The sequence below is a fragment of the Schistocerca cancellata genome, chromosome 3 (genome assembly GCF_023864275.1).
Source record: "Schistocerca cancellata isolate TAMUIC-IGC-003103 chromosome 3, iqSchCanc2.1, whole genome shotgun sequence".
Classification (NCBI taxonomy): Eukaryota; Metazoa; Arthropoda; class Insecta; order Orthoptera; family Acrididae; genus Schistocerca; species Schistocerca cancellata.
The window spans coordinates 774,343,435-774,370,172 of NC_064628.1; the positions used below are offsets into that span (position 1 = coordinate 774,343,435).

General features: G+C 40.1%; 1 protein-coding gene across 1 annotated transcript in view; it reads right to left on the reverse strand.

Moving 5' to 3' along the window:
- Positions 1-317: 317 nt before the first annotated feature.
- Positions 318-26,738, reverse strand: part of LOC126175814 (uncharacterized) — a 73,479-nt gene continuing 47,058 nt past the window's right edge. Inside the window, exons 3-4 of the mRNA XM_049922804.1 lie at positions 15,135-15,256; positions 318-534 (exon numbers count right to left, since the gene is read on the reverse strand). Of these exons, the coding sequence (XP_049778761.1) occupies positions 457-534; positions 15,135-15,256 (200 nt within the window). The 3' untranslated portion in view covers positions 318-456. The remainder of the gene's footprint in view (positions 535-15,134; positions 15,257-26,738) is intronic.

Consider the following 26,738-nt stretch of genomic DNA (forward strand, 5'->3'; position numbering starts at 1 on the left):
AAAAAAGGGCAACAAACAAGAGTCAAGGGTAAAATTCATGGGAAATGTGCAAATTGGTGACACATCTCTTTGTAACAAAGACACAAAAGATAAAATGCCTCTGTTGAGAAGTTTTAAGTGAATTAGTTGCAGCAAGTATAGTAACTAAAACACAGCTATTACTATGAATATTGGCCAGTGTGCTCTATGTACTGACCTGTCATTACTCTGCACTGCCTACTGTAGGCTAAATACTAGAAGCAGTAAATAGAAAAAAGGTCTTAGGAGACTGGAAGTAAATTTTATTTAATATTTTCAAAAAATTCTGTGACCTTAAATAAAGAATTACAAAAGAAACACAAGAATTTAACTACAGAAATTTCTCTCAGACACCATGTGTTTGATTCTGTTACTAATAGAAGTCTTGGATTGTGACACAAAATGAAACTGCAAACTTCATAGTACTATTTGTGAGCTTTACAAATCCTTGAATATTTCAGATGAATCTGCCAAATGTAAATAGTTTCTCTGGAGTTTTAATCTTGTGTTGTATATCTGAAAAAAGAGAGTTTTATTAGGTATTATGTTTTTACTTAGAATTCACTAGATGAGAGAAGGAAGTGATATTTTATTACAAGTACCTTTAGTTTTGAAGAATTTTATCACTTCCAATTTTCATCAATTAGAAGAATAATTTTGGTGCTGTATTTGCACAAAAAAATTAGGATTACACTAGACCACATCTTAATAGTGTATGTGAGTCTTTGCAAAAATTTTCCACAATAGAATATAAGATTTTTACTTTCCTGTGCATAAGTTTAGTTTTTCATCAATAAGGTTGCCACTAATGACAAATTTATCAAGTTTGGTGTAGCATCTACTTTTAAACTTTATGTTGATTCCAACATTTGAATCATCTGCCCTCCGCAGTCTTCCCAATCTTTCTTTAGTAATATTTAGTTGATACAGAAGGTGAGCATGATGAGCACGATGTATGAGACAGGCAAAATACCCTCAGACTTTAAGAAGAATATAATAATTCCAATCCCAAAGAAAGCAGGTGTTGACAGATGTGAAAGTTACCGAACTATCAGTTTAATAAGTCACAGCTGCAAAATACTAACGCGAATTCTTTACAGACGAATGGAAAAACTGGTAGAAGCTGACCTCAGGGAAGATCAGTTTGGATTCCATAGAAATGTTGGAACACGTGAGGCAATACTGACCTTACGACTTATCTTGGAAGAAAGATTAAGAAAAGCCAAACCTACGTTTCTAGAGAAAGCTTTTGACAATGTTGATTGGAATACTCTCTTTCAAATTCTGAAGGTGGCAGGTGTAAAATACAGGGAGAGAAAGGCTATTTACAATTTGTACAGGAACCAGATGGCAGTTATAAGAGTCGAGGGGCATGAAAGGGAAGCAGCGGTTGGGAAGGGAGTGAGACAGGGTTGTAGCCTCTCCCCGATGTTATTCAATCTGTATATTGAGCAAGCAGTAAAGGAAACAAAAGAAAAATTCGGAGTAGGTATTAAAATTCATGGAGAAGAAGTAAAAACTTTGAGGTTCGCCGATGACATTGTAATTCTGTCAGAGACAGCAAAGGACTTGGAAGAGCAGTTGAACGGAATGGACAGTGTCTTGAAAGGAGGATATAAGATGAACATCAACAAAAGCAAAACGAGGATAATGGAACGTAGTCAAATTAAGTCGGGTGATGCTGAGGGAATTAGACTAGGAAATGAGACACTTAAAGTAGTAAAGGAGTTTTGCTATTTAGGGAGTAAAATAACCGATGATGGTCGAAGTAAAGAGGATATAAAATGTAGACTGGCAATGGGAAGGAAAGCGTTTCTCAAGAAGAGAAATTTGTTAACATCGAATATAGATTTAGGTGTCAGGAAGTCGTTTCTGAAAGTATTTGTATGGAGTGTAGCCATGTATGGAAGTGAGACATGGACGATAACTAGTTTGGACAAGAAGAGAATAGAAGCTTTCGAAATGTGGTGCTACAGAAGAATGCTGAAGATAAGGTGGGTAGATCACGTAACTAATGAGGAGGTATTGAATAGGATTGGAGAGAAGAGAAGTTTGTGGCACAACTTGACTAGAAGAAGGGATCGGTTGGTAGGACATGTTCTGAAGCATCGAGGGATCACAAATTTAGCATTGGAGGGCAGCGTGGAGGGTAAAAATCATAGAGGGAGACCAAGAGATCAATACACTAAGCAGATTCAGAAGGATGTAGGTTGCAGTAGGTACTGGGAGATGAAGAAGCTTCCACAGGATAGAGTAGCATGGAGAGCTGCATCAAACCAGTCTCAGGACTGAAGACCACAACAACAACAGAAGGTCGTAGCATTTTTCTGTAAATTTAATACACATGACAGAGACTTTAGTCATCAATAATATGTTCTCCTTCATTATTTACAACAGTCTGTCAATGCTGGGGTAACCTTTCAATTTGACAACTGTATAAATCAGGTGGTTTTGAGGCAAAGAATTCATTGAGCCCTGTTCAGAGTGCATTTGCATCTTTAAAGGTTGTTTTATAGAGAGCAGAAAAGGTGAAAAATAGGGGGTATACAGTCAGGTGAATAAGGAAGGTGCAGAATGACTTCCCAACCCAACGCCTGTAAAGTGTCTTTTGTCAGTCTAACAGAACGGAGTAGCATCACTTCACGCAATCTTCTTAGTAATTGTTCTTGGATTGTGTCCACAAGACATCTCAATTGTTGACAATAAATGTCAGCAGTAATGGTTATACCTCACAGGAGCAGTTTTTAATATACCACATCACTTTTTCACCAAATTCTGTACATTATCTTTTATGGACACATGCATGCCTTTGTATGGTGAGTTGCTGCTTTGTATGGGCTCAGCCATACCTTTCTTTTCCTTATGCTAGCGTAAAGTTTCTCATGACTAAGATAGGAATGGCCAGTCTTGTTCATGAGCCAATTGCTGATGAGCAAGCAGAGGTGCACATATGGCAACCTGCTGATTTTTGTAATTTTGGCTTAGTGCTTGCAGTAGTATCCACACACCCAATTTTTGAACCTTCTCCACTGTATTAAAAAGTGGCATGATGTCGGAATGATCATAGTTCATCATATTTGCCAGTTCTCAAACACACTGATGTAGATCATTATGGATTAATGTGTTTAAATGATCTTCATCAAACCCCAAAGGTCTTCCTAAATGTGGACAGTCGTTAATGTTGAAATCGAAATATCAGTTTCTTGCCTTGCTCTGTTCAGTGGAATTATGCACATACATGGCGCAAATGTTTCTGGCTGCCTCTATTGCTGTAAACTCAGAATACCAACATGCATAGCAAAAATGCTTTAAATTTATGCACCAACCTAATACATTAATGCACAGTTTTTTTAAGAACTTGAACATATAACAACTCAAGAAATTCTCATGCCCACTCTCTATCAACTGGAATTCAGCATGCGCTACAAATTGGGCAAAAGTATTTCATTCATTGTGTTTCACAGATAGCATAATGAAAAAAATCTTTCAGTGATGTGAAACAAGACATGCCACATGTGGGCAGAGAGAAGAAGCTCACAGATACTTTCTGTATGACATATTAATAATGATGTCATCATAGATTGTATTTGTACTCACACTCTCTGTAGATTAACTTAAATTAGCAGAGATGCTGCTACTTTAACACTTTTAAGTATGTGTTGTTTATTTACAGTTACTTGAGCAATATGTTGGCAACTCAAAACAATGTTTTATTAATGCAGTACCATCTGTTGTTTACAGAGCCACAGAGGACACTGGTTTAGTCCAGCAGTGGATGAAAGCAAAAAACTAATAGATTCAAAAAAGCATTTATCCTACTAGTTGTGAAAAGGATCCTATAATTCAATTTTTGTATGTGAAGGGATATACAACTACTCAGTTCATCAAGAGTTGTGTCCTGTTTGTGGACCTACAGTAATGAGGGAAGGAAGTGTTAAGGAAATGGTGTCAGGTCCTTTTTAAGTAACCATACAAACATTTATGATGAATAGCAGATTGACATGCCCAGTACCCAGGTTGATGAAACTGCTATGTCACGGCTCATAGCTCTCCAGCGCAATAGCACCGCACCACAGGTGGCCTATGCCGAAAGTTGCAGGGCTACATTGTCGAACACCACCACTGCAGTTCTGAGCAGGCACCTCACTGATCTGAAGCAGCAGCATCACTTCAAGAGAGCACAGTGAGTACAGACCTTCTCATTTCTGCAGGATCATATGCTCAAAAATAGGTCTCACAGTATCCTGGTGGATCAACAGTATTTAGGCTGATGAACAGGTATGGCTAGTCAGTTCCCCACGGATGAGCTCCCAGGGATTTACACCAACTACTGCTGCAGTCCTCAGCCAGAATCTCTGATGGAATCCTCCTGCAACCGGTCATCTGATGCCAGTCTCCCAGAGTGAGATCTTTGCCTCCAACACTACATGGTGCCATAAGAAGTTGTCCTCGAGCTATGCAGATAACTGGACCTCGGGGCTTTGGTATTTTGGCCCGAATGCAGTGTTTGTGTAATTAGATACAATCAGTTCCTCACGAACCAGTACTTCAACTCTATAGTCCGATTTAAAACTACTTGACAGTTGACATCAGTTTCTTGTTCGTACAGTGTTGGCACACTGGCTGCTGGCTACTGTTCTGTTATGGATGATACACAAATATGGTAGATCACTTTACAAATGCTGTTAATGAGTACTGTGGAGAAGTGTTAGAAGTGCCCACCCTGAGGTATGAGAAATGACAGATGTCCTGTCAACAGCTGATATGAAGTGGCTAATGCCTGAATTGTGGCAGACAATGCATTTTGTATTGTTGAATTTAAACTCATGTCCTAAAGTAAGCACAATCTCATGATGTGCAATGTATCTGAAAAAGCAGCACTCAAAAATCTGATTGCTTTGTCCACTTCATTGAAAGCTAACTTCTATGACCAAATATTGAGGCAGAATAAATTTCTGTGCTAAAAGCAAACTATAGTTTCTTACTATCATCGGTTAGCTGAAATTATCCACATACTGACTACACAAGCTGCTGTGTTACCAACTGATGAGCAATCCTCATTGACTCTTGGTTGCAGATTATAGGCAACAGAGGCTGATTCCAAATGAAAAATTAATGATAGAAAGAAAAATAGAAACAAATAAAAAAGTCTTTGCAACGATAAAAATGTTGAGGCATGGTATTAAAGATAAGAATTACATTTAAATGTTACTTGAATGAAAATAATAATCAAACTCTTTTTATATTAGATTTAGCAAGAGAGAGCCATCTGTGAAATGACACATCATATAACAACTGTTACATAAACACTGTTCAGCCTTTTACATCAGCATGACTACCACCCAGTTATCAGTCAGGATGAACGGGTATAGGCAGAGGGTGTATACCTGCAACAGAGCATGCTCTACAACATGACAGTCATGACCTCTGTGCCTGGTTCACCACATGTGCCATCTTGATTCTTCTCCCAGGTGCCAGATTCTCAGAACTCTGCAAGGGAACGAGTGCTACAACATGACCTTGGTTCTTGCCACCCACCTGGCCTTAATTTATGTAATTTCTACACATAACTACTCCTTCCTTCACTCCATTTTAGTTTTCTACATCTTTCATTTTCTGACCTGCCTATATTTTTCTGTCCCACCTCCCACCTCTGTTACATACAATCCACTTAGCTTTTCACTCTTAGTAACTCATGCACAACATTTTAGTAGTACTCTTTGTCTTGCATATTACTCTGTCTTCCACCTTAAGCTCTCAGGTTTTCAAGTTTCACCTGGTGCAGTCCCTAACAGTCAGTCTTCCCTTCTCATCCTTTCCAGTAAGCCTCCCCTGTCCTGGGGTTCTGTGTGACTTTTCTAAACTGTACCTCTTTCCCTCAACCTCTCAAGTCCTTTTACTTCACCCCTCATCATTTCCCATCAACTCTTTTGCCAGAAGAAGGAACCAATTGTTCCAAAAGCTTGTAAAAGGTAAACCTTTGTGTGTGTGTGTGTGTGTGTGTGTGTGTGTGTGTGTGTGTGATTGTGTGTTCTCCTGCCACTGTTTGGTGAGTAGATTTTTTTATCTGTCCATTTACATTATATTGTCAGTAATTGATTATTTTTGTTGTTAGACTACAGTGACTTTGATTCAACTTTCAGTGACTGACGACCCAACAGGTTTATGTATCTCATCCACTTCAGAAACAGAGCCTTAATTGTGAACTATTCACTGTGTTGAGTAATTATGCTCCAAAGATGGAGAATCACCGTTTTATATTCATTTCAAGAAACTTGCTTTTGATTTCTACCTGTGCTTTAGTTTCTCTACACTGAACCCAGCATTAGCCGTTTCACTTGGTGACAAGGCTTTTTTCCTGTGAAATCACTTTGCCCACTCATGCTATGCCCCAGACTGACAGTGATTCTTCACATTTCTTTGAAGTTTCTCATGGATTAACATTTCCTTCTCGTTCCAATATGTCTACATCTATGGGCATAACTACTCAAGTCTTACTGCTGTTACAAAACATGGAACACACTCAGGAGCTATGCGACCAGAAATCTTCATGCATTTATTTCACATCCACTCATTGGTAAAGGGTCTCCTGACAGTGCACCCATCAATACAGGTGTTTGACAGAGGCACAGCAACAGTTAACTATGTCACCCTCCTTGAACAGCACTTCCTTCACCATAGGGTCTCAGGGGATGTCCAGCAGAGCACATTTTTTAGCCTATGCAGGAGCAGAAATAGGTCACCTCTTGCAGCAGCTCAATCCTGAGATTGAATCTTATGCTTTGCCTTATGAACATTTAAAACCCTGTTTGTTGCATATGACAGCCACCTGCCACAAGCTTTTTAGCTGCCGTGATCAAAATGGACAGTCATACAGGGAGTGGGTAGCCCATTTGCAAGACCTTTTTAGGGGTTGCTGTTTACAATGTTCTAATACTCAGTGCAAGCAGTCTTTCACAGAACTGTTGGTTAGGGATATGATCCTGGTCCACTCTCCATATGAAAGACTCCAGTACAACCTATTAAAGCTCAATGACCATCTTTAGTTACATGCCTTCCCCTCATCCAGGCTTTTGAACACTCCATCAGGTCCTCAGCAGCTTTGCAGACACCAGGGGTGGATGACATATCCCGCAATTACCTTCATGCAGTAATTGTTTTGTAACACGTCAGCACTAGCAGTTCTACTTTCTAAGGACAAAATGCACAGCCTGTGAAAAAAATGGACACCAAGTTAATGTATGGTGACCATCTATGAAGATGAATGTTGCCTGTGTCCAATTTGTTTCCAGGGATCCCAATTCAGTTGCTGTACCAGTTATTTCTCAAATTGATGCTGGTTCTTCAGCCACCATTGTCAACTGGGAGTAGTACTGCCACCTGGGCTCCTCTAAATTACTTTTTTCTAAGCATTTGAAAAGCTACAGTAATGAACCACTGAGGTAAAGGGTCAATTCAGCATTTGGGTTCAGTACCAACTAGTGTTCCTGCCAGTCCACATCCTTGTGGTCAACACAATGGGGACCACAAACATTTTGGATTTGGATCTGTTCAACTCCCTGGTTGTAGAGGTCCAGAGTTTAACATACAGGATCAAACTATTGCTTCCAAGTTCCTATCTTCAGGATCTTTCTTCAGAATATGCTTCAATTTTCTCTTATCAACTGGCATCACTGACTTTGAAGAACATGTCTCTTTACAGTGTTTGATGATGCCCAAGTTTTTTAAGGCATGAGATGTTCCATTTGCTCTGTGTGACAAGCTTCATTTTGAGGTGCAAGGCATACAGGAAGAAGTAATTCTGACCCCTATTAAACAGTCAGTGGGCCATGACTATGATAATCACCAAAAAACCAAATACATAATTGAGGATTTGTGTGGATTTGAAGTCAGCTATCATTTCCCAGTCCATCAGTGACATGTACCCTATTCCTATAGTGGAGGATATCATGGTATGCCTTGCTGGATACAAAGTTATCACAAAAACTGACCTATGGGATGCGTACTTGCAGCTCCCCATGGAAGTATCCTGGTCATCTACACACTACTTGATCTTTTTTGGTATACTGTAATTGCCTGCCCTTCAGTATCAGCAGTGCACCAGGCATATTTCAATGCTGATTGAAATGACTCATGTGGGATGTTCTGGGAATGGCAATTATTTTGATGATATTACTGTCACAGGCAAAAATGCACAGGATCTAGAAATCAGTGCTCTACCATCTGAGCTACCCAAGCACGATTCACGCCCCGTCCTCACAGCTTTACTTCTGCCAGTATCTCATCTCCTACCTTCCAAACTTTACAGAAGCTCTCCTGCGAACCTTGCAGAACTAACACTCCTTAGGCAAAGGTCCCGAGTTCGAATCTCAGTCCGGCACACAATATTAATCTGCCAGGAAGTTTCATATCAGCACACACTCTGCTGCAGGGTGAAAATCTCATTCTGGAAACATCCCCTAGGCTGTGGCTAAGCCATGTCTCCGCAATATCCTTTCTTTCATGAGTGCTAGTTCTGCAAGGTTCGCAGGAGAGCTTCTATAAAGTTTGGAAGGTAGGAGACGAGGTACTGGCAGAAGTAAAGCTGTGAGGATGGGGTGTGAGTCGTGCTTGGGTAGCTCAGATGGTAGAGCACTTGCCCTCGAAAGGCAAAGGTCCCGAGTTCGAGTCTCGCTCGGGCACACAGTTTTAATCTGCCAGGAAGTTTCATATCAGCGCACACTCCACTGCAGAGTGAAAATCTCATTCTAGTCACAGTCTTGTCAAAGTAGCTGATTAATAAATTCAAGACCAGGATAATGCTGAGTGACAAGTGGTGTGCTCCAAAGTTGTTTTTAGGAGGGATCAGCAGTACCAGAATTGGATGTGATGGCCCAGGAAATCAGCTTTTGAATTAGGCTGATCGGATAATTACATCGAGTGAAGGCTAAGGTGAGAGCTGTGGTGTACTGCTGTAAAGAGTTTGCATCTGAACAGTTAGGTATGCCTCGAGTACCAAGATTGTATGGGAGGGAACTTTTGACATGGAAAGGATGGTAACTGTCAAAATGTAAGTACTGTTGTTTGTTAGTAGGGGCCTTAATTTACATTAATTCCTTCCATCTCAGCATTTCTTCACATAACTACTCCTTCCTTCACTCCAATTCAGTTTTCTACACATTTAATTTTCTAACTTTTGCATAATGTTTTAGTAGTGATCTCTGTCTTGCATATTGCCCTGCTTTCCACCTTTAAGCTCTCAGGTTTTCATATCTTGTCTGGGGCAGTCCCCAACAATCAGTCTTTCCTTCTCATCCTGGCTCCAAAAGCTTGTAAAAGTTAAACCATTTTGTGTGCTTCTCCTGTGCCACTTGATGAGTAAATCCTTTATCTATCCAGTTACTATAGTCTGACTGAAATAACTTGATAGTTGACACTTCATGCTTTGGAGCTGGTTTCGCCCAACCAAAGCACTCAGTTTCACATCCAAACTATTTGCTGTTGCCAAACTGTCACAGCAATTGGTCAGTTCATTTACAATTCCTTGTCCAACTTTCTTTGTTGATGTATTTGGATCCCAAATTCCCAAATCATTGGCCTGGCACTTTTATTTCATATTTTATCACACACACACACACACACACACACACACACACACACACACACACACACACGGCAATGCAAATGAAATATACACATTTTGTAATCAGCAGTAACCAAGCACTTGTGAATACTTCTGCACAAGATGCAATTCAGAGTCACATATACAGCTGTCATTATCACAGGGATCAGCTTACATTAGGTAGGCTTTGCACAACATGTCGTGAAGTCAGATTTTTTAAGGTGACTGGGTCACTACAGTTACATTTATAAGAGTTTTAGCCAGTGTTGCGCCATAGTGCAGTGATTAGCATACAAAGCTGACATGTTTTCAGTGCATCAGAACTACGTCACATTCTACATGATATCAAGGCCATACGAAACCTAATGGACACCGGAGATCCAAAACTCAAATCTATGTTAGGTCAACTGAGCTATTAAAGGAAATTCATTCCTCATGCAGCAGCTATTACTGATCCACTACATCAGCTTCTTCACAAAAATGTTAAGTAGCAGTGGCTCTGTGGCTCTGATAAGGGTTTTCAAGTCCTCAAACAGGCTCTTCTCTGTGCAGTGTGATTTACGGCATATGGCCTTTTCAAGCTCCTGATAGTGGAGGCAGATGCATCTGACTACAGCCTGGGGCCCTTGTTTCTCAGAGCATCAGAGGAGTTGGGAATGCCTGCCTGAATTTGTTTCCAAGACATTAAAGAATCCACAGCAAAATTACAGTCAAATCAAAAAGGAAGCCTTAGCTATCATTTTGCATTGAAGAAATTTCATGATTATGCATATGGGCAGCAACAGAGCCTGTTAATGAATCATAAGTATCTGTTACCACCGTTCAACATCCATGCTAACATTCCAACCAGGAGCACTCACCATCTGCCGAGATAGGCACTGTTTTTCTCATGGTACCACTATGACATCCATTATTGGTCTACAGTAAAAAATGCCAATGCCGACATCCTATCACATCTCCCAATGGAACAAGACCCCTAGTTTGATGTGGCTGCTGAAGTCTGCTAACACCCACCATCTGCCGAGATGGGCACTGTTTTTCTCAGGGTACCACTATGACATCCATTATCGGTCTACAGCAAAAAATGCCAATGTCGACATCCTATCACATCTCCAGTGGGACAAGACTCCTAGTTTGATGTGGCTCCTGAAGTCTGCTTTCATACTGATGCAGAAATCAAGGCACCAGTGGCCAGATTAGCCACTGATGCCGCAGTCATTGCCTGCTGGTTGCTGGAGGATTTGGTTCTCTGAAAAGTTATGTGATTGGTGAATAATGGTTGGGCAGCAGATCACAACACTCATGAACATCCAGACAATCAGGCCTGTTGGTACCACCAACATAAGTTGTCCACTCTCCATGGTTTCCCGTTGCTCCAAGGAGGTAACAGTCACACCAGAGTGGTCATTCCATAAACACTCAAATGTCACATCTTGACATTACTTCATGAAGGTCATTGATGTATAGTCTCATAATAAAGCTGATCTGTCAACATGTCTTCTGGCAGGGCATTGACAAAGATGTAGAATGCTTGGATGCTGTGTGCATGATATGTCACAGAGTGTCAGTAGTTTCCTTGGACTGACATAACATCCCCATGGTCTCATTTAGATTTCACTGGGTCATTTCTGAGCTACTCTTGGTTGATTGTCATAGATGCTGGCAGCAGTTTTCCATAGGTCTCATGGATGCACTCGGTGTCATTAACAAAAACCGTTCATGCCTTATCTCACATCTTCTTAACTGAAGGTGTCTCCCAGAAACCATCATAGCAGATAATGGCCCTCAGTTCATGTCAGCAGAATTTCACAGCCTTCACATGGATAATGGCTTAAGTATGCTTCCAGTCAATTGCTGGAGAGGTCTGTCCATGCTCTTTTAAAAATTCAGCTGGCCAAATTACCCTAATATCATGGTCTCAATAGAGCAGTCAGTTTATTTCTTGCCTCCTACCACTCCTCTACACAGGATGGATCCAGTCCAGCTGAAAAATTCAATGGTCAGTCAAATTGATCTTACACTTGTCTATCATCCATTGCACCACTCTCCCGCCCCCACCTCCCTCCACCAAACATTGCGCCACTGCCGCTATACTCTTTAGGATGCTGTCTGAACACTAGTTTTTCCCAGGGGTCACTGACAGTGGGTACCACCTCACATCACACACGTTTTGGGCAGTGCAATGATCGAAGTCCAACTGCTTGATGGCTCCAGCTGCAGAAAGCATATCAACTAGATGTGCCCTTGCAGAGCATTAGCGGCCCAGACAGAAGAATTCTTACAGTGTCCTGTTCCAGAATGTCCTCCCAATGCCTAGGAACATTGGATATTGACCATTGGCTTCCTCAGCCACAGGACCCACAGGTCACAGGGCCCAGGGATTACCAGCTGTTCTGCAGTGCAGATGCCCAGTTCCATGGGTGTCGACAGCACTCCTTCAGGTTCTCTGCTCCCCAGCACTGGCAGTGTGACCACCACCTTCTGGGATGTCGAGAGCAATGCTATGTTGGGGTCACAGCCCTTGAACATAATAGCGCAGCACCATGGCTGGCTTATGCCAAAAGTTGCAGAGGCTAAAATGGCGAACACCACAACTGCAGTTCCATGCAGATGCCTCACCAAGAGAGGGCAGCAGTATTGCTCCAAGAGGAGACAGTCAGCACAGACCTACTCACTTATAAAGGATCACATGCTTGAAAATAGATTTCACCATATCCTGATGCCTGAACAGTATTTAGGCTGGTGCATGGCTACAGCTAATCAGTTCTACAAGGGCAAGCTCTCCGGGTCTTCCATCACCGACTGCAATGTCTGATGGTTGTGGCATAAGTCTGTGATTCCTGGCTCCATTCCTCAATGTTGGTCTGCTTTGAAAATAATGATGCCAATGAACTTCTTTTTGAATCAGTGATGTTGCCTCCTCCTGGACTGATTTAAAAATCAATGCTGCTGCTTTTGGCCATCTGGGTTTGACATTAGTCAATGCCATGAACCCTTGTGTCTCTTGTTTTACTATTTGTCACATTAGTTATGCAAATTTTTGATTACCTTCCACACAGCCCATCAGTACAACATTTGGAAGTCCACTCAAAGTATTTCCATATACCCTTTCTGGAGCATTGTGCCAACGTACAGCCACCACGTGATGAATATCTCTGTTGTGGTGTCATCCTGCAGAATAAGTATTTGACAATGGTGCAGTGCCATGCTCCTAATTAAATGTGAAATTTTGTTAGTTTCTATTATAGTTGGATTCACTGTCCTGTGCGACACAGAACCAAAACACACTGTATATATGACTGTGTAGCCCCCCACCACCTCTCCTCCATCTTTGAAAAATGTTCTTCAGTTGTTGTTTAACTATGTAGACCTGCTGCTGATTATCACCAAATGTTTTACTGATTTGTCCCCAAAACTTGTCCAATTTCTTGAACTTTTCCTTGTTGTTCTGAAGTCATGGCTGGGCTATACCACAAAAATAAAAATAGAAACTGATAAAACATATGTCATCTCACCTGTTGTGTGAAGTAATAGGATGATACCCCTCTCTTTAACCATTTATTAGGACCTGGGCAACATCTTCTGAAAGCACTGTTGGATGTCTGATGTGCATCTGACTTGCCAATGTTTTGTATACATCGGCACCTAAACAGTGCTTACTATAGGAAGAATGTACTGTTGTACTCAGATTCCTCCTTGGGAAGGCCATGTCTTTTTCCCTGCCTTATTGTAACCACTGGGATGTTGATATCCAAGACACTTGGTATCTCCTCCAAACCAGAATGTGGAATCAAATGCCAGTTACAAGAGCAGGGTCATCAACAAGAGCTAACACTTACTTCACATGTTTGTTGAGCATACACAAAAGTAGAGCTGCAGCTGGGCTCTCCATAGCAAGCTCGTATTTATCCATACATAGAATGTCATAGCACATTACAATGTTCTACATAAATAAGAAATTTCCACAGTGTTCTAGAAATCACAAATTTTGAATGATAAATAACTGCAGGAAACAGTAATCGAAATGTTGTCTCCAGTCAGTGACTATTACAGCTTTACCACATTGGACAATGGACCACTCACAGAAATACTGAGATCCAGTGAGTATTGAGGTCAATAAAGTTCTTTCATTTCATCCTCACACTCATCAGACTAAGCTTCAACATTTATAATTTTGTGAGTGAGGTGCAGACCCTACTGGGAATAATGCCTGCACCACTAAATAATGATGGTACAGGTTCATAAGCCTTGACAGTTATCTTTCTTAATGCATAACCATATGACCTATTGAAAATAGCCAAGAGCATTAAGGAACTGTCAATATGCTTAGCAGCCGGAAGAAAACAGTTTGGACAGTACATTTCTTTGAGGTCCTCATAATATTAATACAGCCTTTGGTAAAAAATAGGGAGACAGTAGAGTCTGTAGATTATGTTAAACACTTCCATTACTTTGAAGTGTAGGTTTGGTGCAGCTCGTATTGTTCTTTGTATTCACTTTATTTACAGTAAACTTAGTAAAACAAATTCTTCATGAATGTATTTTGTATCTAGTTTCCAGTTCAGTGATTGCATTGGTACCATGTTGTCCAGATACATATTAACTTGAGCATTCACCTTAGTGTTGGTGTTCATAGGTAATAATTCTCTTTGATGCCCTCCTGACCCAATCACTCCCATGTTTAGCAGATAAAATTTCCCTCTGAATCCTATAAGTGAAAAGAAAGGAAGCTTAGTGTTTAATGTCCCCAGACAATGGAGCACAAGCTTGGAATGTGTCAGGGTTAGGGGATGACATTGGCCATACCCTTCCAAAGGAATGTGCCTGGAGCTAATAAGAGAAAACCTAATCTGGATTGCCAGATATGTGTTTGAACCATCATTCTCCCGAACGCGAGTCCAGTGCACTAACCAATGTGCCACCTCACTTGGCAAATATGACACTAGATATAATGGCAGTTATACTGATTGCACTTAATGCATGAACATTGATAATTTGGCCACATTGAATGCCTCTAAAACTTGATATGATAGCAGATAAATATATCACCACAGTGACCACAGATGAAGGATGGGCAATTTGATTCCTTGAGAAGCAGTTACATAGGGGCTCATCAAGTGGCATTTTTTTCCTGCAATGCAAGCAAGCACTATGCAAAGTGTCATTCAATCAATATATCTTCAAGTGTGTTGTTTACACCCTCATATGAGCAGTCCTGTTCTTGTATGTTATCCAAACATGACACACTACAGCAAAGTTAGGTACATAGAAAAGATTTTAATTTTATCTCTTATTTGTTGAGGAAACATTAATGCATTGTTTAACAAGTTTGGCAGATTACTTTGTTGTTATACATGTAAATAAACAAAAAACACCAAAATTATTTTTAAACACTGAAAAACATTTACCCAGCAACACAAACTATTTCACTGGTTTAAGAGTTTTTCATGGTGTAGGTAAAACCTATTATTTAACAGGTGCCGCATGAGGGGTTGTCCTAAGCTACTGCACTGACCTTTTGTTCAATGTATTGCTGCCGTCTCTCTTCTGCCTTCATCTGTTTGTAGAGAATGCAAGACTTTAGTACATCCATTGGATCTCTTGGAGGGACTTTATGGTTTCCACCCCATGGCATACCTACAACAATAAGGAGAACTTTCAAGGATGTGAAATGAATCAAGATATACATTAACAAAAGACAGGTTAACAATAAACAAGCACTTTACTGCCTAATGGTATTCATTCTCACACCAGCTAAGTTTAATCAAGAAAATTAGAAACAAATCTGCTGTCTCCTCATTTATATCAAATAGCTGCTGTTATCTCTTAGTGATAGCTTAAATTTTTATTTGCATTGATATTTTTTGAGGAAAACAGTTACCCACAGCTGTAAATACAGAGTTCTGTTTATTATATGCTATTCATTCTTCCACCAGCTAAATTTAATCAAGTAAATTAGAAACAAATCCGCTGCCTCCTCAGTTATACCAGATAGCTGCTGTTATCTCTCAGTAGTGGCTTAAATTTTTATTTACTTTGATATTTTCCAAATAAAACAGTTACCTGCAGCTGTAAATACACAGTTCTGTTTACAGTACATTACTGCTTGTCGTGCAGCTTTACAATGAATAATCCTATTTACCACATAGCTGACAGGACTTTTCAATCCATGAACCTAGATACTCCAATAACTTCTGGAAAGAGTCATTATTGATATATGTTTTCAATTTTCTTTTGACCTGGTAGGGATTCCAATTTCTTGTTCTGTGTTAGATGGAAGCTCTTGAAAGTCCCTCAACCAGTAAGTAATTCACTTCCAAACCTAGACAAGGATGTAAAGTGTAAACAAAAATTATTTTTTGTCTTGTACTGTGATCGTGCTCAGTTGAAATTGATTTCATTGCCAGTGACGAAAAGCATTAAGAAGTTAATATATGGGAAAGAGAGTGTAAGAATTTCAAGGTCCTTGAATAGAGCTGTGCAAAATGTGTTATTATCTATCTAACACAAAATTTATACTGCTTGTTCTGCAGAATAAATACTTTGTTTACTATAGGTTAGTACCTCAAAAGATAATCTTGTAAGGCAAATAGCAACAGAAAATTAGCAAAAGTAGCAAACATTCTTATCTTAAGGTCAGCACAATGAGAGAAGCTTCTAAGGGGAAAACATTCTGATTTGAGCTTCTTCATTAGTTTACCCATAAGTTGACTGTAATTTGTTGTCTGACTGGACACAATTAATTTTACACAGTGTGTTTCATTTAGGGTATGGCAATTAATGTCATTTTCTACTGATAAAAGGTCAGTTTTGCTTCTTTTAAAATAGCATGACATGAGTCTTAGTGAGATTAAGACTTGAACTGTTAATTGTGAACAATGTTTAGGCATGTTCAGCTATCATCTGAGGTTGAGTTTGAATTAATGATAGTATGCTTTTGTCATTGTCCAGAAATTACAGTTTTTGAACACCAATTTATAGTTATTCAAAGATAATTTATTTAAGTTAAGAGCAAGAGTGAGCATGTGTTGCATCCCAAAATTTATGTTCCCTTTCTGAAGTTAGTTTCATGCATATGATACTGGTGTCAGTGAGTCCCTCTTGCTCACTATTATGAAGGTAAGACTCCTATGCAAGACGGTTGCTCTTAATACCATAACATTTTCACTGAAAGAATATTTACTTAAGATAAGAGCAAGAGTGGGCCCAGTACTGAAATCTGTGGAATCCCACAAGCTATATTCCCCCATTCTGAGGTTAGTTTCAATCCTATGACACAGCTGTCAATGAGATACCCTGAACTGTATTATGAAGGTAAGACTTTGCCCTACAAGAGGAATGCTATTAATGCCATAATGTTTTAGTTTGACAAGTAGAATTATGATTTGGACAATTAAAAATTTTGGCAAGGTCACAAAATAGACAATTTGTTTGTTTATCTCTTCCAAGAATTCATTGGTGAGGTCTTGTACTGTTTTTTTCATGGAGCATTCTTAACAAAGGTCAAGCTAAGAGGCAGTCGACAAGTTCTGCTGAGATAAATTAATCTGTATCCTGTCATAGGCCATTTTCTCAAAAACTCCTGTAAAGACTGGAAGGAGTGAAATGGATCTGTTATTAGATGTGATTTATTTACCTCCAGTGTTTAAGTCTGTCAGGAAATATGTCTGGATTTTTGGATTAATTAATAGACAGCATGAGGGTGATTTTAACAAATGAGCAGAGATTCTATTATTCTGCTAGAGACACCATCATAGCCAGCAAAATTACTGCATTTTAGTGAGCCTGATGAATTCTGCAATCTCCTTATGGTTTGTTTTTTTGAACTTGATATCTGTTAGTGGTGTAGTCATTCAGTGTCTCTACTCAAGTAAATCTAATGAATCTGTAAAGTTATTTGGTCGTTTATTAGGGCATAATTTATTAGGGCATAATTACTCCACTGTGTGGAGTAATTATTGAAATTGGCAGCCGATGATTAGAAAGTTCCTGCAAAAGCTATTTTGGGGGGGTCTCCATTTAATTTGAATCACAATTCTTGTTTAATAACATACCAAATTGATTTGCCTTACTCTTGATGTATGTTATTTTTAAACCTAGAGCATGTTATACCTTTTAATAATACACTGGACAACTTTACAATAGTGATGGTAACAGAGTTTCTACTCATGATCCCTGTTCATTGTCTGAATTGTGTAGAGCTCTCTTTTCTACCACAATACAGTTTATCCCCAAGAGTTATCCACATCTTATACTTGTTTCTGTTTGCTTTAGCTTTGTTTGTTTTATGAGTAAACAAAACTCAAAGTGTTGTGGGAATGCATTTAAGAAAGAGTTAAATTTACCATCTATACTGTCTACTCTGTAATTTCTCACAAGTGTTCTTCCCATGATTTCTCTGTAGACACTATTATTGAGTTATTGTATTGCAGACAGTACTACTTTTCTTTTTTGATGCCTATATAACTGGACAATATATTTTATTTTTAACATTTGACCATCTTACTCAGATAAGTTTGACTACTGGTGTTAAAGTTAAATCATTGCAAGTTATTGGGTCTAATTTCAAATTCATCAGTAGTTTGCAACTTTATGGGAATAAGGCCAGATGGGAATCATATCTAGATAGCCAAGGTGGTCAAGACATTGGTTTGTGAGAAGCAGGAAATCCAGGTTCAAGCCCAGATCTGGCATACATTTTCATTTGCCATCATTGAAATTATTTCAATGCCTACTTACAGCCGACTCAGAAAGAATTTCATTTCATTCCAACATGTATTTGCACAGCTGCAGGATCATAAATGGTGTCTGTGGTGACATCACAGGATTTGTTCTTTTGGACATATATAAACTGAAATAGTTAGTTGCTGTTGCACTACACCCTTCAATTTGCATAGAGAATTGTACTGTGGAAAATAATCCAAAGCTTGACAACAACTACTCTAAGTGCCGTCGATCAGTACAGTCTGACAGAAAATCATCTTTAAAGTTCTGTGCATTTCCTGGTTGACTGTTGTGGTACAACATGCAAAGACCTTTCCAACAAAACATTCCTTAACCTGAAGAGCTCAGTACTTAACCCCATTTTATGCATATACAGCTACTCTTCCTTTTTTCTGTTTGGTTCTACAGTAGTACAATAACTTGTATACATCAAGATGAATCTGTTCAATTTCACTGATTCCAATGTTATGGACTGATATGCCCAACTAATCTACTGACATTCCATCTGTTGGATCCTGACATGGGAGGTGCATGCTATAATTAATAGATTGGCTCTGATATCCAAACAACAACAGAACTTTATTACACAGTACTTTAACAAAGTACAACAGAAAACAGCTTTTGGAGTAATACCACAAAAGATTGTTGTGATCTAATGAAGCTGACACCAAAGACAATAACTATTTTTTCATTATACTAGCCACAATGTTTAGCTAACATAGTCAATGAGTCAAGTTGGTAGTACTAATGTAGCCTGGAAATGTCCATATGTGGGTGTTGGCCATAGCTGAAGCACTTGTGAAGACTTGGTGGTTTGGATGCTGTATGACAGGCTGTAAGTGCTGACTGGTGAGTGCTACACTCTAATGAATGGACCTCAGACTGTCCAACTGCTTGTGCAGTTAGCTTCTTGCCCCATGAAATATAGCTATGAACTCCCAATGTCAGGTGACTGGCAAGTGGCTGGGCCGTGACCTGTAAAGATGTCCAGTGGAAGAATACCAGGAAATTGTGATAGAGTCATGTGACTTGTGGTGGTGTGCTAGTGCCAATGATACCAGTGCTGTATCTGATGAATTAAGTGCTACCAGACACCACAACAGCTGTTGCAGATGTGATGTGCTGCAGTTGAATTGCAGGTACCTTGGAAGGGTGGCAACCCATGGGACACTGCTGTGTGGTTGGTGCCTGGATTGAATATGCTAGTCATGGTTAATCTATCCCCCTTCCCTATGGAAGAGATGTCAGAGACATCTCACTGGATAAACTGTGGCTAGGACTTACATAACAGCTAATGGTATGTCATCCCCTCTTCCACAAGAATCAGATGGCGGCATCATTGAGAAGAAGCAAACCTGAAAACTAAGAACCAAGCAAGGTTGTTGTTGAGAAAATGCTGACCATACTGTCAAAGGTGTCATGACCTGGCGGTCTAGACTTGTGATGAAACTTCCATGATTAGGTGCACTGGAGAACTACAATTGAAGCCCCATAAATGCTGAGGTCTGTGGAGAGTAGAAGACCCTGGAGGTTGTAGTAGACAACTAAACCAACAGACATCTGGGTCTGGTGAACAGGGTGGAGCACTGCAGAGTAGGGTCCAGGAGAAGGCATGTTGCATGCTGCAAAAGTGCCTGTTGGAGGAGAAACCTAGTGAATGAAGGTGGTGTGACCAACACTCTGCAGAGGAAAAGCCCATGAGAGGAAGCATCGATGTGAAGATGTGGGCTGAATATTGGGAACAGGCAGAAACAATAGCTGAATCAAAGGCTATGAATCCAGAGGGGACAAGATATGGTCAGCGGAGTCAACAGACAAGGAGCAAGAGTTCATGAAGGGTATAGGAACTGAGGGCAGAGGAAACACAAGAGAGGGCCTGACAGAGGGAGGTGTTGAGTGGGCTGGTAGAGAGAGGGCTGATGATGTGAGGGCCAGTGACAGGGGATTAGTGGCACTGGAGTCTGTAGAGGTGCCTAGACTGGAGGCGAAGATGCCAGTATCATTGGGATCTGAAGATGCACTGGGGTCACTGGCGAGTGTTCCAGTGATGATGGAACCTGAGGCACTGGACCAGTAGCAAGGACCCCACTGGTGCTGGAACCTGAAGAGGTGCTGGAGCTTGAGGAGGCATTGCAGCCTGAGGAAGTGTAGGGGCTGATGGAGGCCCACAAGCCAGGGATGCAGTCAGGAGGCTATGGTGCTGAAGGAGGCCACAAGACAATCAATGGGGAACACAGAGGGGAACACAGCCACATGAGGCAGGCAGGCCATGAATCCAATGCATTGTCAAACTCCAAAGGAGGCAGAGGCAAGGTTGTCATTGCTGGGGCTCATTCACCATCAGGACAGGTGAGCTGCCAAGAAAGAAGCTCAGAGGTATGCTGTAAGAGCCAGACTTAAGACCAAAGCTGCGGCGAAATGTCCTGCATTTGAAGTGGTGTTACAACTGCACAATGAACCAAATGAGTAAAGGCATGGAGCAATTACTGCATGAGCCACCCCTTAATTACACAAGCCAAGACAGAGATAGTTCCAATGCTGGATCAGCAGTGGCAAATGAACCTATGATATGAGGCAACTGGACTGACAAGGTGCATCCCACTCAAAGGTGAGTCATGTAATGTCCAAGATCTACAATAGCTCAACCAAAAATCAATTCACAGTCTATCTTTCGCCAAAATGCACAAAGACAAAATCAATGAATGCTGAACTATTAGCAGCTATCAGTGGTGAACCATGGTAATACCTTTCCACAAAGTAAAAAAAAAAAAAAAAAAAAAAAAGTCACGCTACATCAAGCCACCACTAACACAAAAGAGTTTATTTACAGTAAAACAACAGAAGTGAAACAGGCAGAGTGAATAGCACAAGCCTCTAGCTAAGCAAAACTAAAACTCTGTCTGAACAGGCCACGAAGGCCAAACGGTACCAACTAGCTGCCATGTCTTCCTCAGCAACAGGCGTCACTGGATACAAATATGGAGAGGGATGTGGTCAGCATACCGCCCTTCCAGCCATATATCAGTTTATGAGACTGGAGCTGCTACTTCTCAATCAAGTAGTTCCTCAGTTTGCCTCACGAGGGCTGAGTGCACCCCGCTTGCCAACAGTGCTCGCCAGACTGGATTGCCACCCATCCAAGTGCTAGCTCAGCCCAACAGTGCTTACCTTCAACAATTTGACGGGAACCGGTGTTACCACTGCAGCAAGGTCGCTGGCTGCTCAGCAAAACACCATAACAAAGAAAATTGTGTGCACTATCACTAGACAGAAACAAGGCAAATTAAGGAATAATATGGCATATAATCATGGAAAGTGATAGAGCAAAAACTGTGCAAACACAAATGATAAGTTGAGCACTTTGACCTACAAGGAAATCATAAACAACAGATAATGCACACAAAGCAATGTTCTCATAGAAAATTGCATTAACAAAGAAATTGAAAGCATGAAATGTGCAATGATCACTTGTAACTCAAAAGCAACAGATAGTGAAACTAACAAGCCACAGTGCCACAGAATGTAAGGAAAGGACACACAAATGCAAGTAAGCCAAAGTAAATGGCCAACAACAATGAATATATGTCTGAATGTGGAGCACAAACACGAAAAATTCCATGTGGAGGACCCATTAACACAGAGAGGAAGGCTCTCCAGTTGAGCACAAGGTCACAGGGAATGAAGTCCCAGAACTAAACCTGTCATTTCAAAAAAGCATGCCCTTGTTGTCACTGTTGAGATGAGAGCATTACAGAAAACAATTTCACCTCTGTTGAATCCCAGTGCAAAATGTTCACACTACAATGAACAGAAGTGTCCATGTAGCCATAAGAACAATTGAACTTTATTACACTGCACCTTAAGCAAGCACAACAGGAAACAGCTTCCGAAGTAATACCACTAAATATTGTCCTGATCTGATAATGGTTGACACCAAACACAATAATAATTTCTTGACAATATGAGCTACACCATTAAGCTAATGTAGCCACTGAGTTAAGACACTGTCCATCCCAAATTTGGTAGTACTGACATAGCCTGGAAATGTACATATGTGGAAATAGGCCACCATTGAAGCATTTGTGAAGACTTGGCCATTTGGGTGCCAGTATGTGAGGCTGTAGGCTCTGATGGTATGTGCTGTGCTCCAACAAATTGGACTCTGACTTTCAGATCACTTACACAGTCAGCACTTGGCCCAGAGAATCGTACCTGTGACCTGGCCCAGAGAACAATAGCTGTGGACTCCTGACGTCAACTGATTAGCAAGTGGCTGGGCAGGATCCTATAAAGCCATCTTAGGAAATCATGATAGAAAGTCACATGTCTTACAAAGACAAGCTAATGCTGATGATAACAGCACTGTATCTAATGAATGAAGTGCTCCAGATACTGTGATAGGTATTGTAGGTGTAATGTGTTGCTGAAGACTTGCAGATGCCTTGGAGGGTCAGCAACCCGCATCACCCTTCTGTGTGGTTGGCAGCTGTATCAGATGGTGGCAGTCATGGTTACTATGTCATCTATCCTTTCATTTTGCTGTCATTTTGCTGTATGGATGTAAGTTTAACCTTTTTCTATTAATGAGGCAGCTGATGTTGTGAAGGGTGACATTAAATGCATTTTCTTTCATATTCACATATTTGACCAAGCCAGAGTTTTGTGTTTTGTTAATAGCTTTTTCTATTATAACTGTATTTATTCTGCAGCTCCCTCTTTCAGATGAATTTGCCCAAAACATGCCTTGGGGCAAACTGTAAATCATTTGAGTTAGGATGAGTACTGCTTTGTTCAGACTGGATGCTTCTGGTAGTTAGTAATGTATGATCCAACTGAGTGAGAAGGAGTATATCAGGTACACCCATGTATGAGTATCCCTCTGTTCTGAGCAATTTCCTAAGCTCTGCAGTAATACATTCCACAATATGCTTCACTCAGGGCTTATGGTACTGCTGAAAGGGTGACATGTTATTCACACTAGTGTGAGGAGCATTCTCTGTCATGTGTCTGATGTCATCCTCAGTTGTATAATTGAGATTATGATGTATACTGTTGCCTGTGACTCTCACTATTACTGCATTCTCTTATTTCCTAGAATCCTTTTCCAAAGAGTCTAAATCACAGGTGACATTGCCGAGCTCCGTTCACAAGGCTTAAAAATACTAGTTATCTGGTAGAAAATTCCCAGGGAACACTAAAGTAGTTCTTACATACCTTCCCTACCCCACCCCCATGACAAGCATACAGTATTAATACCTTTTTGGTCTTCTTAAAACTTTCCCTAGGTTTAGCTTGTACCTTATGCTCTGTACTGCCTGACTGCTTCTGAACTTCTTGAATTATCTGAATGCTCTCTTTCACATTCTGCAAGTCACTGAAGTTATTCGAGAAAGATAAAATTAAGCTATCAGACGTGCAGCATGTTTTCTTTTCACTTATTTTGAAGGCTTGACTGAATTCCTGCCACCTATGTGAGCCCTAACATTAGTACAGAAATTTGCAGCTCCTAAAACACACATTATTCTCTCCACATTCTTTCATCTCCCTTTACTTGAAGGAGGAGATGACATCTGAGAAGTTAGTTAGTTGTACTTCATTAGTGAATGCAATAAGATGCTTTTTGTTAACTGGTCCTCTTCACTGCTGTTAACACATCTCTTTACTGAACAAGTGTTCATAGCTCTCATGATATGGACTTTAGAGTCCATGTTTACTGGACTCTCTTCTTGTTTGGTTCATATTACCACTTCTCAGAATATGGAAAGCAAAGAGGTTGCAATAGAAAAGACATGTTCCACAGTATCAAAGACAAATAGGTGCTCATAGCTCTTAAGGTATGTGTTTTAGAGTCTATATTTCTCACAGTTTTTATATATATATATTTTTTATTTTTTAAATTTTATTTTACTTCACATGATTATTCCTGACATATTCCTGAATATATCTTTGTAGTATGGGCCAAGGCTATTGAATCACCAATGTAGACTTTGGCCCATAGGACATAACTTTTGAATCACTCTGTAATGGTCCAACTTCTGGAGCAATATTTTGTGATCACCACAACCAAACACCTTAGTTAAATCAAAAAAATATGCCAAGCATTCGCAACCTTTTGTTTAACCCATCCAGTACCTCACAGAGAAAAGAGAATATATCAATATCAGTTGTTAAATGACTTCTAAAGCTGAACTGTACCTTTGATAGCAAATTGTGTGGTATAAAATGATCAATTATCCTTGCATACACAGCCTTTTAATAACTTTAGCAAACACTGATGGCATAGAAATTGGTCTAAAATTGTCTACATTATCCTTAAAGTGGCTTTACTACTGAGTACTTTAATCGTTCAGGAAACTGACCATTCGTAAAGGAAAAATTACAAATATGGCTAAGTATAGGGCTAACATGTGCAGCACAGTACTTTAATATTCTGCTAGGCACTCCATCATATCCATGAGAGTCCTTAGTCTTCAGTGATTTAATTATTAACTGAATCTCCCCCTTGTCTGTATCACAGAGGTGTATTACAGACATCAATCTCGGAAAGGCATTTGCCAAGAAAGTTGTATGATTCCCTGTAGAAACTAAATTTTTATATAATTCACCAGCAATGCTCAGAAAATGATTGGTAAATACTGTACATGTATCTGATTTATCAGTAACATAAATATTTTTACTATGAACTGACTTTATATCGTCTACCTTGTGCTGCTGACCAGGCACTACCTTCACAAGTGACTATATGGTGTTAATTTTATCCTGTGAATTAGCTATTCTATTTGCATACCACATACTCTTTGTCTTCCTAATAAAATTTTTAAGCACCTTATAATACTGTTTCTAATGGGCTACTGTAGCTTGATTGTGACTACTTCTGTTGTTGTTGTGGTCTTCAGTCCTGAGACTGGTTTGATGCAGCTCTCCATGCTACTCTATCCTGTGCAAGACTCTTCATCTCCCAGTACCTACTGCAGCCTACATTCTTCTGAATTTGCTTAGTGTATTCATCCCTTGGTCTCCCTCTATGATTTTTACCCTCCACGCTGCCCTCCAGTACCAAATTGGTGATCCCTTGATGCCTCAGAACATGTCCTATCAACCAATCTCTTCTTCTAGTCAAGTTGTGCCACAAACTCCTCTTCTCCCCAACAACTTCTAACATTTTGATATAATTCCCACTTTGTTCTGCATGCTATCCTTACCCCACTAGTTAGCTACCCAGGCTGCCTATTACTGCTAGTAACCCATTTAGAATGTTCTAATGGAAAGCAGCTTTCAAAGAGCATTAAATGTGTTGTGGAAAGCATTATATTTATAATCTAAGTTATTGGAACTATGTCCACCCCGACAGCTGAGTGCTGTGGTCTGTAATAAAAAAATGAGTGAATGGATCAATAATGAACTTCAACGAGCATCAGGTGATGTCTGCCATGAACAATTGCAACGAACTATAATGAACAAATTAGATTTTAAAAAAAAGTAATCCGCGTGACGGATTGCCATCCTACAGGCCTGGGTTTGATTCCCAGCTGGGTCAGGGATTTTCTCCACTCAGCGACAGGGTGCTGTGCTGTCTTCATCATCATTTTATCCCCATCTGCCATGCTGCAGCGTGGTGCCGAATGTAATAAGACCTGCACCAAGGAGGCCGGACCTGCCCCGCAAGGGGCCTCCCGGCCAATGACACCAAACGCTCATTTCATTTCATTGGCACTATAAATTTCCTGACACTCTTGTTCCTAGACAAGGTTTAAAAGCTCCCTAATGCTGTTGGATTAACTTTCCTACATATTTTGTAATTATATGTGACATTTGTTTGAGTACAAAAGCCTTTTAGTGTTAAAATTTGTGTATCTTGACTGAAAGGCCATTCACCCTTCTACTAACAGATTGCCCATCTAGTAATGAAAAATGTATAAAAATATTGTCTATGGCTGTGCTACTGTTCCCCTACACCCTAGTTGGAAAAAACAGAATCTACATCAGATCATATGAGTTTAGGAGGTCTACCAACATCCTTTTTCTTGCACCATCATATACAGAATTTATACTGAACTCACCACATGTAACTAAATTCTGGTACTTGCTACAAAGTGAATCAAGAACCCTCTCTCTTGAGCAGAACTGCTCTGAGGTCAGAGTTAGGGGACCTATAAACAACAATTAGATGTTTAGTTTCACTAATTTCAACTGCCTCTGCACAAAGTTCAAATATTTGTCCAGTGCAGTGCCATGATACATCTATGGATTCAAATGGAATATTGTTTTTTTATGTACATACCCACTCCCTCACCCCACAAGGAACTCTTTGAAAAACAGCCTGTTAACCTTTTCACAGCCTGTGGGGAAAAGGCACAGTTCAACACCTGCTTGACTGATACTTCATCTTGCTTGT